Source organism: Mastigoproctus giganteus, chromosome 6, assembly GCF_048544385.1.
Source record: "Mastigoproctus giganteus isolate SK-2022 chromosome 6, ASM4854438v1, whole genome shotgun sequence".
NCBI lineage: Eukaryota > Metazoa > Arthropoda > Arachnida > Uropygi > Thelyphonidae > Mastigoproctus > Mastigoproctus giganteus.
In genome coordinates this window covers 198,196,193-198,211,023 of record NC_143580.1, presented here as the reverse complement: position 1 = coordinate 198,211,023, position 14,831 = coordinate 198,196,193, and the positions used below count along the sequence as shown (strand labels likewise).

The window sequence follows — 14,831 nt, the reverse complement described above, 5'->3', positions numbered from 1 at the left end:
ATTACTTCGGGCATGCGTGATCAAATCCAGACTTAGGGTTTTTCCTATTTCTTGATTTTTTAGAATGTTAAAGTGGAAACTTATTTTTTAATTTTGTAGCCAACCTCCACGGCAGTCTGCGATCCACTTGGATTACAAATATCACAGGAAAGTCGATAATAACTGCATCATTTTAGCCATCAAGGACATTGCTGATTCTACTCTGTTTTTCTTCTGTGTCTCATCTTCCTCCGAAGGCAGCAACTGTCTCATGTTTCACCAACTCACACAAACTTTTCACCTATTCTCGCGGCTGTGAAATAGTTGGTCGCTTTATTCGTTCTGCTGCTTGTCAAATACTGTAGTGAGTTAGTGCCTTCACTCATCTGGTAAATGCGTCAAAGGGTTTGTTAACTGAGATATTCAATGGCTGAAGTTGGCTAACTTCTCCTGGGAATTACGGCTAATAGAGTGTTTCATAGAGGAACTGTCCTTTTTGTTGCCTTTCTTCGTGTGATCTGAATTAGACACACTATAAGAATTACAGCAGCTTTCTTCTGAAAGAGCTGTTGTACTTCTGAAAAGACGTCTTTGAGCATATTTCTCTATTCATGGCAACAGTCTATGCGGGTAGCACAATGGCGGCTATAATCACCGTTCTCCCCACACCGGTTGAAAAAGACCTGCATTCGAATCCCGTCAATGGCTTGGAACGTTTATGGGCTTTCTTCATTTTTGTGGCTGAGTTAGTCGGTCTCAGGCGTGGACAGCAATTTTTTTTGTCTCAGAGACTTGGGTTTTTTATCCAGCAAAACAGGAAATGGACCAGAAAACATAATTTATGGACAAATTGCATATGATCATTGGATTCTGGAACTAGAAGAAGATACAAATATTATTACTAGTAAACAGGACATTGAAATGACAGCGATAAATTTGAATTTGTACATCTGTTATGCAACGTCGAATTATCTGGAAAAGCCAGATAAGTGGCACTTTAGCCACTTATCTGGCTTTTCCAATCAAGATATGTCGCTGTTGGACTATCAGGAAGTCATAAGTTGGACCCCACCGTATTTTGTTACAATTTCATTTCCTCTCGCCAAGAAATAATTCTTGTTGGAACAGAAATTAGCAGTAAATTATCCATTCTACTCTAGGCACCTTCTTACGCTGTGTAATGAATTTTTTTCAGTATTATTCCCTGACCGTAAGCGGTATCAGAACACATTAAGATGAAATTAAGGGAATCATTTAGTTTCTGTTTAATGATTCGACTTTAAAATTAAAATAAACATCAGGAAAAATGACGGTCATACAACCTTATTATTTAACAAGAAACAGGCCATCAAAGCAATTTGGAGTTTGGTAGTTGTTTTAGCTATGGTACTAAAATGTTCAAATAATGCCATGCACTCTAAAGAGAATTTGAAGCGTACCAAATCTACTTCCAGGCAAATAAAACCGTAGGTGCTCGCAATATTTCATTGTATATTAGATTCACAGAAAACATGCTACAACCAAAATGGTCTAAAAGCATTTATAATTTGTTATAGAGAAGTGTCATCGCGGGTCTTTCTAATTTAGTTACAGCAAAGAATAAATCCAAATAAAATGTAGAGACAGAAAGTCCTCACTTAACTGGCGAACAAATAAGAATATATGGGCATTTAGAAGTCGTAAATTCCACAACCATCAGGGATACAGTATTTACTTACAGAAAAGACTTGTTTGCTGTTTGTGACAGAGTCTAGATTATGTCAATAGGAAAGAGATGTGTAATCATCCTTGAAACCTCAGCTGTTTCCTTTAAATTGTGTATTATATTATAATGTTCTTTTAGTTAATAAGGAAGGTGGATGAAAACGTGATATTTTTAAGTAGGAAAACATCTTTGCTTCACTGTGGTCGAATCGGAATTTTCCTGTATCTCATCGATTAGTGGAATTTTCTTCTGATGGTTTGCAGAGCTCTTCAAACTTGCCTGTAGGATTCTTCTTCAACTGTGGCGAACGCTATTTCAACATTAGCAGTTGCCACAAGCTTGCATGGTTATAAATTAAACATGAGGAGTTGCGTTGGATATTTCCTGGTACGGTATATGAATACCTGTATCGTTAAACAGTGTGAGTTTAGGAAGTGACTGCCTGATTATTTTGATGTTTTTGTTTCTTTTAGCATTTTGTACTATAGAAATTTGCATAACTAGCTGGTTTTAACTCCATTAGTTTGTTTACAGACACCTGTAATTGCGATAATTTTGTTTTTCATTCCTTATGCTTAAAGACTTTTTTTGGTGGTCTGTTTTACTGGCTTTGATTACTGAGTGTGTTTCTTAAATTTTTGCATTCATTATACTTTTTGATATTTTATTAAACATCTTCAAATACTTTTGTTGTCTTATAAATATTTGTTTTGAAAAATATGCCTTTTCATAAAATGCATAACTGAACGAACTACATAAATTATTTCATTTAATTTTGAATCTTCCAGAAATGTAGATTTTGTCCTAAAAGGTACAAAATGAAATTTTTAAAGGAACAAAGAAACAAACAACAAAAAAAAAAAAAAAAAATCGGAGAAAAAAAATTTCACAAAAAAACCTTTATTTTCAATTCAAAAATTAATTTCGTGCAGTTCAATTACGTATGTATTTTATTAAGAGGTGTATGTCATCCAAAACAAATATTTAAGAACATAAAATAAATTCTAAGTGAACAAAATATTTCAAAATATTTCAAAAAAACAAAATAAAAACATAAAATTCTAAGTGAACAAAATATTTCAAATTTAATCTTTCCATATTTTTCAAGGCACTTGAAGTGCTGTGATTATTAGAGATTGTTAAATTATGTGCTCTCGCGATTCTGCCAGACAACAAATTTTTCTCATAAACATCTATCATTTTTTTTTTTTTTTTTTTTTTTTTGGTATTCTAATTTTTCAGCCAACTATGCAAGGACGTTTGGTATACATTTACAATAAAAATACTCCTTAAAGGAAACGTCTCATGTGTACTGAGTTAGCATTATTTTCAGTTGTCTGACAGAGACGTTGGTCTATTACACAAAAATAAATATTTCATTATATGGATATGCAAAACGAAGCTGTTAGGATTATGAAGAAGGAAAATACACCCTGATTAAATTTATTTATTCTCTCTCTCTATCTCTCCACGTAGACAGTTGAATATTGTTGAGTTAGGAAACTCTCCAAGAAATTAAGCATTTCCTACCTTTCATGTAAACTACGCTCTTTCTCTAGAGTGAAAACATTCCTTTTGATGGTTTTGTTTTCCACTCATGAAAATAGCAAAATTCGAGTAAGACTTCTTTTGATTTGCATTTTGTAATGAAAACTGTAAGTTTGGTGTTTGCTCAATTATTTCTGTGAGCGGCTTGTTGAATGAAATAAGTCTAGAATCATTAGGAGGAATTCAATTTACCGCCGTGGATAGGTGCCATTGCGTCCTACAAACAGTTTAATGATTCCTTCTTCTTCCAGAGTTTACCATCCATGCTATTTCCACTTCCGATAATTCTCTGTTCATTTATTTCTAACAGCTAGTGTTTCATGTAAACTACGCTTAATCTCAAGCCGTTATGTAGCGCACAGTGTTAACAAACTACTCGAAAGGACTACTAGATCGAATTACATAACTCGGCTACAATATTTCATGCTATTACGAGCGAAAACACTTGCACCAAGTTCTCAGAAATGGTGGAAGTCAGCGAATATAATATATTCGTTGCCATAAGGCAAGTGCCAAAATATTATTTTGGCACTTGCGTTATGTGCCACGTTATTGCGTTCAGCAAGGGATAAACATAATCTAAGTGCCAAAATATTATTTTGGCACTTAGATTATGTTTATTCCTTGACTGTCGTTCGAGGAAAACATTGGTGGAATGCAATATCAAAGATTAAAACTGAAATCCTGAACTGGATTCAGAAAGAGAGTATTGAATGTTGGGGTAGAACATATGGGATTCTTCCCCTCCTTCCAGTACAAATGAAATTTAATAAATAGTAAAATATAAACATAAAGGATAATCGTTAGCCAAAATAGTTTTAATGTATTGTAGTGATCTGTTATTTACCGGTTCGCTTTCATTTTCCTGTTAATTTTTCATCGACGGGAGTTTCGCAATAGCTTCCTTACACCTGGAAGGAAAAATCTCACTGTAGGTTCACTGTAAACTGAGAAACCCAATAAAGGCAGTTTGAGAAGATTAAACTTTGAAACACAAGCTGAATAATACGTTCATTAACTTTTTCTACAATAACCCTCACTGTAAAGATCCGATAGCAATAAGAGGCTGTATGTGTGTGTGTGTCTCTCTCTCTCTCTCTCTCTCTCTCTCTCTCTCTCTCTCTCTCTCTCTAGAAAAAGTAAAGAAAACTGCACGAAATCAGAATCGATCTGTTTGTCCTAACATTCTCTCCGTCTTCCTGTTAAACAATCGGACAGGCACATATATTAAACCAACCCAACCCTGAATATTCATTCTGTATTTCTTTGTGCTTTCGTGTTCGCCCGTCCTTATGTATTTAATTAATTTTCACTGTTTCTTTCATATTCCCGTCTTTGGTTAGCTTATTGGATTGTCTTTTGCCTCATCTGTCTTCTCATTTCTCCACAAGTACTCCTCTAGCTGTTTAATTTTTAAATTTTTTATTCACTCTTTTAGTTCATTTCCTCCTTTTCTAAGGTACCTCTTCCCCCTTTAGGTGTTCAACTCTCTGCTGTCTTGAATGTCACCTTTCCAAGGCATCTTTCTGCTCAGAGCTGAGTTAGTCGAGTCTGTGAATTTGCTTTCGGGATCTTATTTAAAGTATCTTATTTTAAATATTCTAATATGTACATGACACTTGAAAGCATTATGTATATGTCTGTGTCCAAAGTTCAGGAAAAAATTTCCACTGAATTCATTCAGAGATATTTAAACAGCAACCATTTTTCTATCTTTATAGAAAATTTGGCTAGTTGATCTCCATTATCCACTCCTAGCAGAATAGATATTACTTTTGTACCTGCATATCAACTCACAACTAATCGCAATTCGAGAATGGATGAGCAACGGGTGAAAGTTCAATTTTATTTACAGCTGAGTAAAAGTGTAACCAAAACTAATAGCTTATTGCGCCAAACTTACAATAAATCTTTATCATTTTCACGATGGTACAGTGTAAGATCAGCTGAGATAAAAAGCTTAATGAATCTACAAAACGAATTCACCAATGATCCCCATGAGCTCTTCTTTACAATACGCCAGCACATAAAAGGTGTGATCAAAAAGTTACCGGATTGTACAGGGTCAGCCAAAAGTCAGGATGCATATTAAAAATATTTTTTTGAATAATATATGATGTTTAGAAAGTTTTTTGCAGGCAGTAAGGTTTTATATTCATCAAGGGATACGTTAACCACGCAAATGTGTTTATTGGATCACTGAGAACACTAAAATTTAAATTGAAAAGGGAGTCTCTGCAAGTGTTCTTTGGGCCGCATTTGCACTGAGAAGATTGTTGGGCCTAACAATGTTTATTCCAGGATGGAAACCTTGAATTACAGAGAATCAAAAACAGTGATAAGTGAATATTCACCGAAACTAATCGGGTGTTTGACAGTTTGCAAAAAATGTACCAAAAAGATTTTTTTAATGAAATGAAGCTTAAAAGATACCATTTCGAAAAGGCCATAAAAATATTTTAAAGTTTACTAAATGCTGTAATCCCGGATCTTTGTTGAATGATATATTAGATGTATGTTAAGCGCCGACGCGACTAAGGATTTGGGGTGTCAGTATCTGTAATTGTAAAATTGCATGTATTCTTCGGTCGGTTTGCTGGGCGAAAAACCCGAGTATCTAGGAGAACAATCATGCAACCCTCGCATGAGACGGACTAACTCAGCTACGTTTTGAAAAAAGCCCATAAAAATTCCTCGTGTTATCGACGAGATTGGAACCAGGGCATTTTCCACTCGGTGTGGGTAGGACTGTAATTATAACCACTGCGCTGGCACCGACGGAATTGAAAAATATAGTGAAGAAGATCAAAAACCAGGGACTCTGAAAGCAACAGGATTGCTTCCAGAGTCCCTGAATCGGTAGAGAAATTTCCCAACTGACACTTTGCTTGTGCTTCTTATGGGTAAAATAATTTCCACACAGCCAGAATTTTCACACAAAATTCTCGCCAGCAGTTCAAGTTTGCTCTTCCAAGTTGTAATGTTATGCATCAGGAAATGCTACTTATACCCGAAAGAGAATCGTGAGGGAAGCATCTTCTCTTATGAAACTTGCAGCTGTCTAAAATTCTAAAAATTCTATTCTAAAAACCGCAATGTGATTCTTTTAATAATGTTGAAAAGAAAGCATACAACTCCACAATTAACTTTTTTGTGTGTGTTTTTTTAACAAAGTAAAACGTGCTCATTTAATTTCTCTGCTGTTTCTTATTTTACTTGATAAAAAAAAAAAAAAAAAAAGGTACGTTGTGTTGTTCTAGTTAAAAACGGTTTCCCATTTCGCCACCAAAACATGGTGTTGCACATAAATTAGCTTTCTAGTTTCAAACTAGAGGAAAGTGTCCTTCTGTAGTATATTACGCTACATGTTTCGACCGTGTGTTTGTACTCCACTTATGTCGCAAGGGGAGAAGAGGGGGAAAGTATTGTGGCAACAGCAGGATTATTTGTTTCGTCCAAGTACGGCGCTAAGAACTAATTAATCTGCCACTATCAGAAGATTAAAGATTAACCGGCTATCACGTATTTCGAACGAGGAATGAAAAAGAAAAAAGAAAAAAAAAAAAAAAAAGATGCCCACAGTTTGTGCCATATGACGTCTTTTCGGGATATAAAGAAGAGAAAGAGATTAAAGCTTGTCTTCTCCTAACAGCATCTTCTGATATATCAAATTTGTTGTAAGATTAGTTTCTGTCTATTAACACTTATGGCGGTTTGTTGGTGTGGTTGAAAACGTGGGTGCAGCGATGTGGATGCATCTTAGCTCTTTTACAGTCCGGCACTGAGAAAACTAATATTGATTCGTATTGTTTTGGATTATCTTTGTTGAGGATTATTGAAGTGGCGAAATTGTAGACTTTATTCCTGAGTAAATGTAGCAGTAGTTATGAGTAACGTCTGATAAATATTGCAAGAGGCTATCGACATCCAGAGGAAGAAGTGACTCAAAGTTGACGAACTTTATTTTGTAACAGGAATATTACACAGTTGAATCATGTAAATATTGGGAAAGGTTTGCTTCCATCCTCGGCATTGTGATATAGTGGCGTTTAGCGAGTATTGTCTCAGCATTTTTTTTTTTTTTTTTTTAAGAAAAGTGGGCCAATAATTGTTGTAACGAAGCCCACCCCGAAGACTTTCGATATAAGCCAACAAGAAGTAGTTGATGTAACTGAGTAATAGATTAAAAATTTAAGACGTTAATCAGTCACGTGCTTCATATACTGCATACCGTATGGTGTCGAATAATTGCAAAATTCTGGGTTGGCATCAAAAAGGTTTGGAAAGCACTAGTCTAATAGTTGGTAGCAGTATATGAATTCCAAAACACAGACAATGCGATTAAAAACCTAAAAACGCCTAAAAATCTACTACTACAACACTGCAAATGGAGAGGCTATTTGTCGGGATATTGATTAATTGTAGAATTAATTAAATTAAATTAAATTAATTAACTTGGAGGGTCTCTGAGTTGGTTCTTCTATGGTTTTCCTTTTGGCAGTGCTATTATTTCTTGGCGGTTTAACTTTTTTACTGCCTTTTTTGTGATTATGCTGCAGATCACTATGTATAATATTTTAACCACCTATGGTAAAGACAGTAAACATTAAATGGCTAAAAGGTTTCTCTACTTTTGATTAATACCTTTTTCATTTTTTTAACGTGGGAGATTCCACGAATTCTTGGAATCTCCATGCAACAGAATTCCAGTTTACTTAAATTCAGGCATCCAAGCATAAATATTGGGATCTGTGGATCTTTTTTGTTTACTAATAATTATACTGAACACGAATCGGTAAATTTGTAGAAGAATGCTGTAAAATGTTGTGTAATGAGCATTTTGGCTTTTAGTCGACTGTGGCTCCACCTAAACAATCTTGTAAGCAATTGCAATTAAAAAATAAATTTCATTAATCTTTATAATGGAGAAAATTGCAAATATTTATCCATATCCATTCAAGAGTTATAAATTATTTCAATAATATTCATATTAACTGTTTACTGCAATAAACTAATGTTTCATTACAATTACGCAAATTTCAAAAATTCATATCCATTTTAGCGATACTCGATTTTCCCAAAAAAACTGAAGAAACAATTAAGTTACTGTTCTCAGTGTTTTCTTACAAGAAGCAGTTTTCTCCGGGCAGCTTTGAGTTCTTATCGAAGTTGCCGTTTTTATGTAGATTTGTGTCACATGACAACAACAACTGACGGGAAACGCCTGCTGCTAGGAATGCATCCTCGCCCGTCCCACAGCCAAATTTTATACCAGCAATAGCAACACTACTTACAGTTCCAGGGCCCCCCATCCCTTTGTCTGGAGGAGGAAACAGAAAAGCACGTAGACTCTGCTTTCTGTTCATACCTATACACTTTAGTGGGAGAAAGAAATGCTTGTGTGCCGAGACTAAGTGGAGTCTAAACTTCATTTTTCATTTCATCCATAACAGCATCCGCTTTTGGAGCAGTGGATTTATCTTACAATAGCGACGTACGACTCCCTACCACGTGGGACAGTCTATTCCTCCCGTTATGTCGTATTCCTTTCGGAGACGTGTTTACTACAAGGTTTGTGGCCAACTTTTTTGCCTTCCCTAAACTGGTTCTTCGCTAATAACTTACACTAGAGTGGCAGAGCAATCACGTGACCCCTTGCAACAGTCTCGTGGGAGACTGCTTTGCCGTGTTTGTGCTATCAGTAGGTTCACCGCATAGAGCGCAGAGTATTTTCGCAAGTGTAGATTTAGTAATTAGTATATATTGCGTGTGTATTGTAAACAGTGGCTAAGAAAAGTGCAACGGAAGCGTGAACTCTTATTTTTTCTATATATATATGTCTGCCATGCACTTTGTAGGAGGGACCGGTTCCTTCCGTGTTGTGTTTCCTTCCCACTACTTGTGTTAGAGCTTTTTTGTTTGTGTTTGTTGTTACACAGCAACCGCTGCATCCAGACACGTACAAGGTTTATCAGGTTATGTTATGCCTTTTATATTTCGAAGAAGGATTGTTGTTTCCCGTTGGCATAAGGTTAGTTCCATCTACGATAACTTTTACGTGGTTTAATATATAAATTTGAATCTTTCGGTATCCACATTTCTATTCATTATGATTGATTCCAGTATATAGTGTAAATGAAACTGTCAGTATATATTATACGTTTTTAGATAACTTAAAATTTATATAACTCGTTAAATAAAGCTGGCATTATTAAGAAAGATTTGTCCGAAAGATAATATGGCTGCCGGTCTCGTTTATAATAATTTAAGCAAAAATTATTTATTTATTATTTTTTTTATAAAATAAGTAAGGAAGCTTTATACTTTTAATAAATATTAATTTTATAAGCATCTACCTTCCTATAAGCTATTATATTTAAACTATAGAGCTACACCATTAAAATAGCTACTTATGTTATTGTTCAGAAATTTTTTTTCGTTATAACACATAACATTCATACTCAACATTAAACAATTATTATTTTTGTTAAGATATTATTTATTTCAACTAACAAGCTGTTTTTATTTATTTATTATTATTATTTGAATACCAGATAAAATTCGAAACTAAATAATCTTGTACGATGCAATGTTCAACTCCGAACTTATATAGATTAAATTGTACTTTATTATAAATTGTTTAAATTAAAACAATATAATTATAAACTAGTGTAATACACTTAGCTTTAAATATCATATTATAAAATGTTCATAAAATCAAACATGTAATTAATGGACAAAGTTGCTTACCGAATATTTATAAACATAAATGTACAGAATACCATACGATGATAAACGGTTTGCGCTTGCGCAAAACTTCACTTACGTCACATCCTTACGTTTGCTAATTGTATTTTCAAAGTTACTGCATGGCGCGATAAATAAATATTAAATTAAATTAAATTAATTATCAAAATTCGATTAAGAAAATATTACTGATGTGATATTTTGATGAGACGTCCGGTAGTAATGATACAATTATCATTTTCGATAACGGTTTATGCTTGCGTACGAAAAACGTCAATTACGTCACATCCATACGTTTGCTAATTGTATTTTCAAAGTTACTGCAATGCGCGATAAATAAATATTAAATTAAATTTAATTAATTACCAAAATTCGATTAAGAAAAATATTATTGCTGTGATATTTTAAATGACGGAATTGTTAGAAAAAGTAGTATATTGGTATACTTTCCATCTAATAATAATAATTCACGTTTGATGACACGTCATTTCCGGTAGCACCTGTCAATAGACATTATCAGGTGAAGTGCCCTTACCCGTACGTCACACTTGTCAGTTGTATCGAGAAATACTGATGTGGGTTCCGGGAAGGACAGAGAACTTTGACACATTCTGAAGATGTGTTTGTGCACAAGAAAGTATTACTTTTGGCGGCTGCCATGTTCTGCTGTAGCCGTCAGCTACTACATAACGCAAAATGTAAGGAATTGCAGCTACTTACTGTTGCCACCACTTATTTCTCTAGCAGTTGAAGTGTTGTCGAGTTATCTGACTTCCAGAGGAACCCATCAGTCAAGCTTTCGTGCTGAAAGTCTCTTGAAATATGACTGTTTATGTCGGCTTCTTATTTCTGCGTTTCCATTTCAATTCGTTCTCCTTCCCACCCCCCCTCAACTTACTCCCGAATACGAATCAAAGGTTGAGAATACGCAATGAATGCCAAGATATTTATATATATATTTTTAAATAAACTGAAATTTCTTTTAATCGTATAATAAAGGGCTGAAAAACAATCCCATCTGAGTTGATGCTATCGAGGTAGTGTTAGGTGGGTCAGAAAACTTGAACTGCCTGTACTTTTTACTTTCGTTCTACTTACAACGAATGAGGACATTCGAAAATAAACCTAATTCTAAATAATTTTCAATATGGCGGACGTTCATTAGCTTGCTCATAAATTATAGGCATGAATAATTTACGACTAGAGCAGCAAAGCAATACGGTCTAGTCCTATTGCTTTGCTAGAGCAGTGAGGGTGCCTTGTTTTCCTGGGGGGGGGGGATTCTGAAGGCAGTTCTATGAGTCAAGGCCTTAATGCATGTACTGTGTGTCATATGTAGCAGATGGCTGAAGTTGGTCATAATTCCACAAGATGTCTTTGTGTGTGCGTGTGTGTGTGTGCGCGTGCGTGCGCGCGTGTGTGTGTGTGTGCTTGGTGCAAAGAAAGTGAGAAAATTAAATGGAAAATTTGCGTTTTGTTGGACGAATTCCTTTGAAGGGTCGTTGCCTTCAAAGGAATTAAATCAGGGGATTCATCAAGAAATCAGCTGCTCTCTTTAATGTTGGAGTCTACCCTCATGTTGCATAGCGGGATCAGTATGATTGAGATGTGCTGGCCCACAGGAAGTAGCTATTGTCGGTGACTAATATCAGGGAAGCTATAAGTATTTATGCAAATAAGGATGGATTGGATAAGGATAGGGGCAAAAGTTTGCGATGATGTAGAACAATTACATGTCGGTACTGATGATATTAAGAGCAAAAGATCTGACGCTTTACTTAAGAAGTATGGAGTGATGTTGAGAAAAAGTCGCCAGTTATGGATGAATCTAATAGTGTCTAAAAATCTCCTCAAAAGGATAGGAAAGGATAGGTACGCGATGTGAGCCTTGTCAATCAATTCGACCCTGCAGAGATTGTGCAAGACTCATGGGGTCATGAGTCTTGCACATTCTCTACAGGTCGCAGCTGAATTTTTCGCAGCTTGGTCTGTGCTTGTTAACAGACGAGAGTGTAAAAACAGTCCCATCTGTTAACAAGGGGTGGGATACACTTAAATAGAAGGGATGAAAGAATATTTGTTGATGCTATCGAGGTAGTGTTAGGTGGGTCAGAAAACCATAAGCTTTGGGGGAATACGCAGACTCATAATTTAATGATAGGCATAGGCAGAGGTGATCTGTGCATTTGCTTCTATTCTGACATGCAGTAGCATGAAAAGCAGGAGTGGACAGGATTACAAAGCCTGATGAGGGTCCACATGGGACTAGCTGTGTAATGTGCTGACATAATTAGGTATAACAGAAACATGGCGTCACTCTGATATTGGGAATACAGAATTCGAATATGATGATTATAATGTGCACAGAAAGGACGGACATGGCAGTTTGATATTAATTACTAATGTTTATTGCATATTAATTATCAATTAACATTTGTAAATGTAGTTAAATTAGTTTATGGAAAAAGCATTACGCTGTGAGAGATTATATTAAATCATTACAGGAACAGTATAGGTTTATCCTGCGTAGTGTTGAGCAAACTAGTTTTATAATTAATGCATCGATCTAGTATTGTGTCCACTACAAATCGCTTCGATATTGCATTCCTCTAAATAAAACGCACTGCTCCAATGGAGAAGTATATTGCTGTTTTGTTTAAAGTGCATGCAGTTATCCAGACCTGGTTTCGACCCTTTTTAGGGTTTCATCCCTGGGCCAGTACAGTGAAGACCTAAACAACCCGAAATATCCACAATATGCGGGATACGCAAAGGTGAAGTAAATATAATGAAATCAAATGAGTTTATGGCAAAATATTTCTGAGTACTACGTACAGAACTAAGTTATGCTCTTCATGTATATGTCGATGTTCATGCTCGATGTTTATGCTCCACGCTTTCAATGCAAGACGAAATCAATGCATTTCGCCCTCTTGGCTTGTGAAGTGGTTACGACTGCCTGTTCTTTCGCACCGTGTGAAAAATTCCTTGGTCTTAATACAGTTCCGGAGGGGGTTTTATGGGCTTTTTCAAGCCATGGCCCAGTTATTCGGACTCAGACATGGGTTGCAAGGTTTTCGCTCCCGGCAACTCGGGTTTTTGTCTAATAAACCGACCAAAGAATACACGTAAGCAGACACAGTACACCGAGGGTTTAGTGTCAAACAACGTTAACTACAAAATTGGATTTTTGTTTTGAGACAACTTGAGTTTTACTTTATACTGTACAGATAACAATGCATATCATGTCACACAACTGTATCTCTTTAAACCCTCGATACTGACAACTCATGGTTTTAGCTGTACTGGAGCTTAAATATATCGGTTATTTTCATATTGACTTTCACTACCTGAATTTTCTTAATAACAAGCATCTGAAGTTAACTAAACAAACACTTCATTGCTAGGTGATTCATATCATTTGAAATTCAGTCACGCGGACGGAGTTTATCATCTGTTTAAAGCCTATTGAGGAAAACGCATTGTATATCCATTTCCAAGTAAGGAAAGCAGGTTGCAGTTTTTTCCTGCAACCTGGTTTCCTTACTTCACGTACAACACATAAAGAAAGGGCATATTTGTATGCAGGTGCTTTCTTTACGATGAAACACATTTCGCGGTTGACTGTTACCTGCATGAAAAAACAAAAGTGGATGACGTCACAGTTTTGATGAGTGATTACTAACTGGTTTAGTACCAAAATGTGTACTTGTATTAATAGAAAAAAGCAAGTTTTGGTTAAATTATGGTCCAACTTCATAATTATTCTTTTTAATAATTTTCTCTTGTAAACAGTAGTCAGATATGTGGCGCTCTCTATCATTTAGGACAAAGGTTGCCAATGCAGAAGGAAGTTAAAAAAAAATGGTTTTTTAAAATTATTAAATTAATTGTATTTAATTCTATCTAATGAGGTAGAATATGAGCATTTTCTTTTAGAAGTAAGGAGCAATATAAAACATGATAGTATGATAAAATTTTAAAAAACTTAAACTATTAAAATTTTATAATAATTCAAAATGGCGGCCATTTTGAAATTTTGAGTCTGACTTTAATAGACCTGGATTAATTTTTAAAAATTAATCCAGGTCTATTAAAGTTTACTGTTTTTAATAGGTCTTCAGAATTGGGCAAGCTTTCAAGGAAAAACAAAAAATTCTGACAAAGTATTTGAAAGAGCATATAAGGAAAAGAATTCTAAAATCCTATGTTTGGAACATGGCTCTATATGCATCCGAAACCTGGACGATAAACAAACGAGATGGACAGAGAATTGAAGCATTTGAGATGTGGTGCTGGAGAAAATTCAAGAAAATGAGCTGGACCGAAAAAAAGACCAATGAAAAATTCTTAGAAGAGCTAGGAGAAAAACGAAAAATGATAAACCTAATCAAGGAGCGAAGAGGAAGGTGGTTCGGACATAACCTAAGACACAGTGAAATGTTAAGCCTAATTAGAGAAGGAAAGATTAATGGAACTAGACCCAGAGGATGACCCAGAAACAATTTCATAAAGCAACTGCAAAGGGATACAACAACAAGATCATACCAGGACTTGAAGAAGCTGGCACTCAACAGAGAGATGTGGAAAAAAGTCATCAGTGCTACCAACCAGTTGTAGAGACTGAAGGAACCCATGATGATGATGAACCCCACAGAAAAAATAAACAGTTATATTTAGTGATCTCTATGACCAATCGATCTAAGGCAGCTTATTCTGAATCAAAATTTTCCTGGAATACTCTTCAAGAAATTTTTGAAGTTATAAGTTTTAAAGATTATAAGGTTATACGTTTTACAGATATTGCTTAGGATTTGATAACTGAATTAAGAATTAATCACTACACTGGATC

General features: G+C 35.2%; 1 protein-coding gene across 6 annotated transcripts in view; it reads left to right on the top strand.

The window, feature by feature from the left end:
- The window catches only part of CalpA (calpain A), a 698,286-nt gene that overhangs the window by 393,404 nt on the left and 290,051 nt on the right, over positions 1–14,831 (top strand). Inside the window, exon 1 of one of the 6 annotated variants that reach the window (XM_090376658.1) lies at positions 8,498–8,803. The exons of 4 other annotated variants lie outside the window; for them this stretch is intronic. In XM_090376658.1, coding sequence (XP_090232784.1) covers positions 8,768–8,803 — 36 coding nt within the window. In that variant the 5' untranslated portion in view covers positions 8,498–8,767. Of the gene's footprint in view, positions 1–8,497; positions 8,804–8,950; positions 9,264–14,831 lie in introns of those variants that run through there. One more of the 6 variants, XM_090376657.1, reaches the window with a different exon arrangement.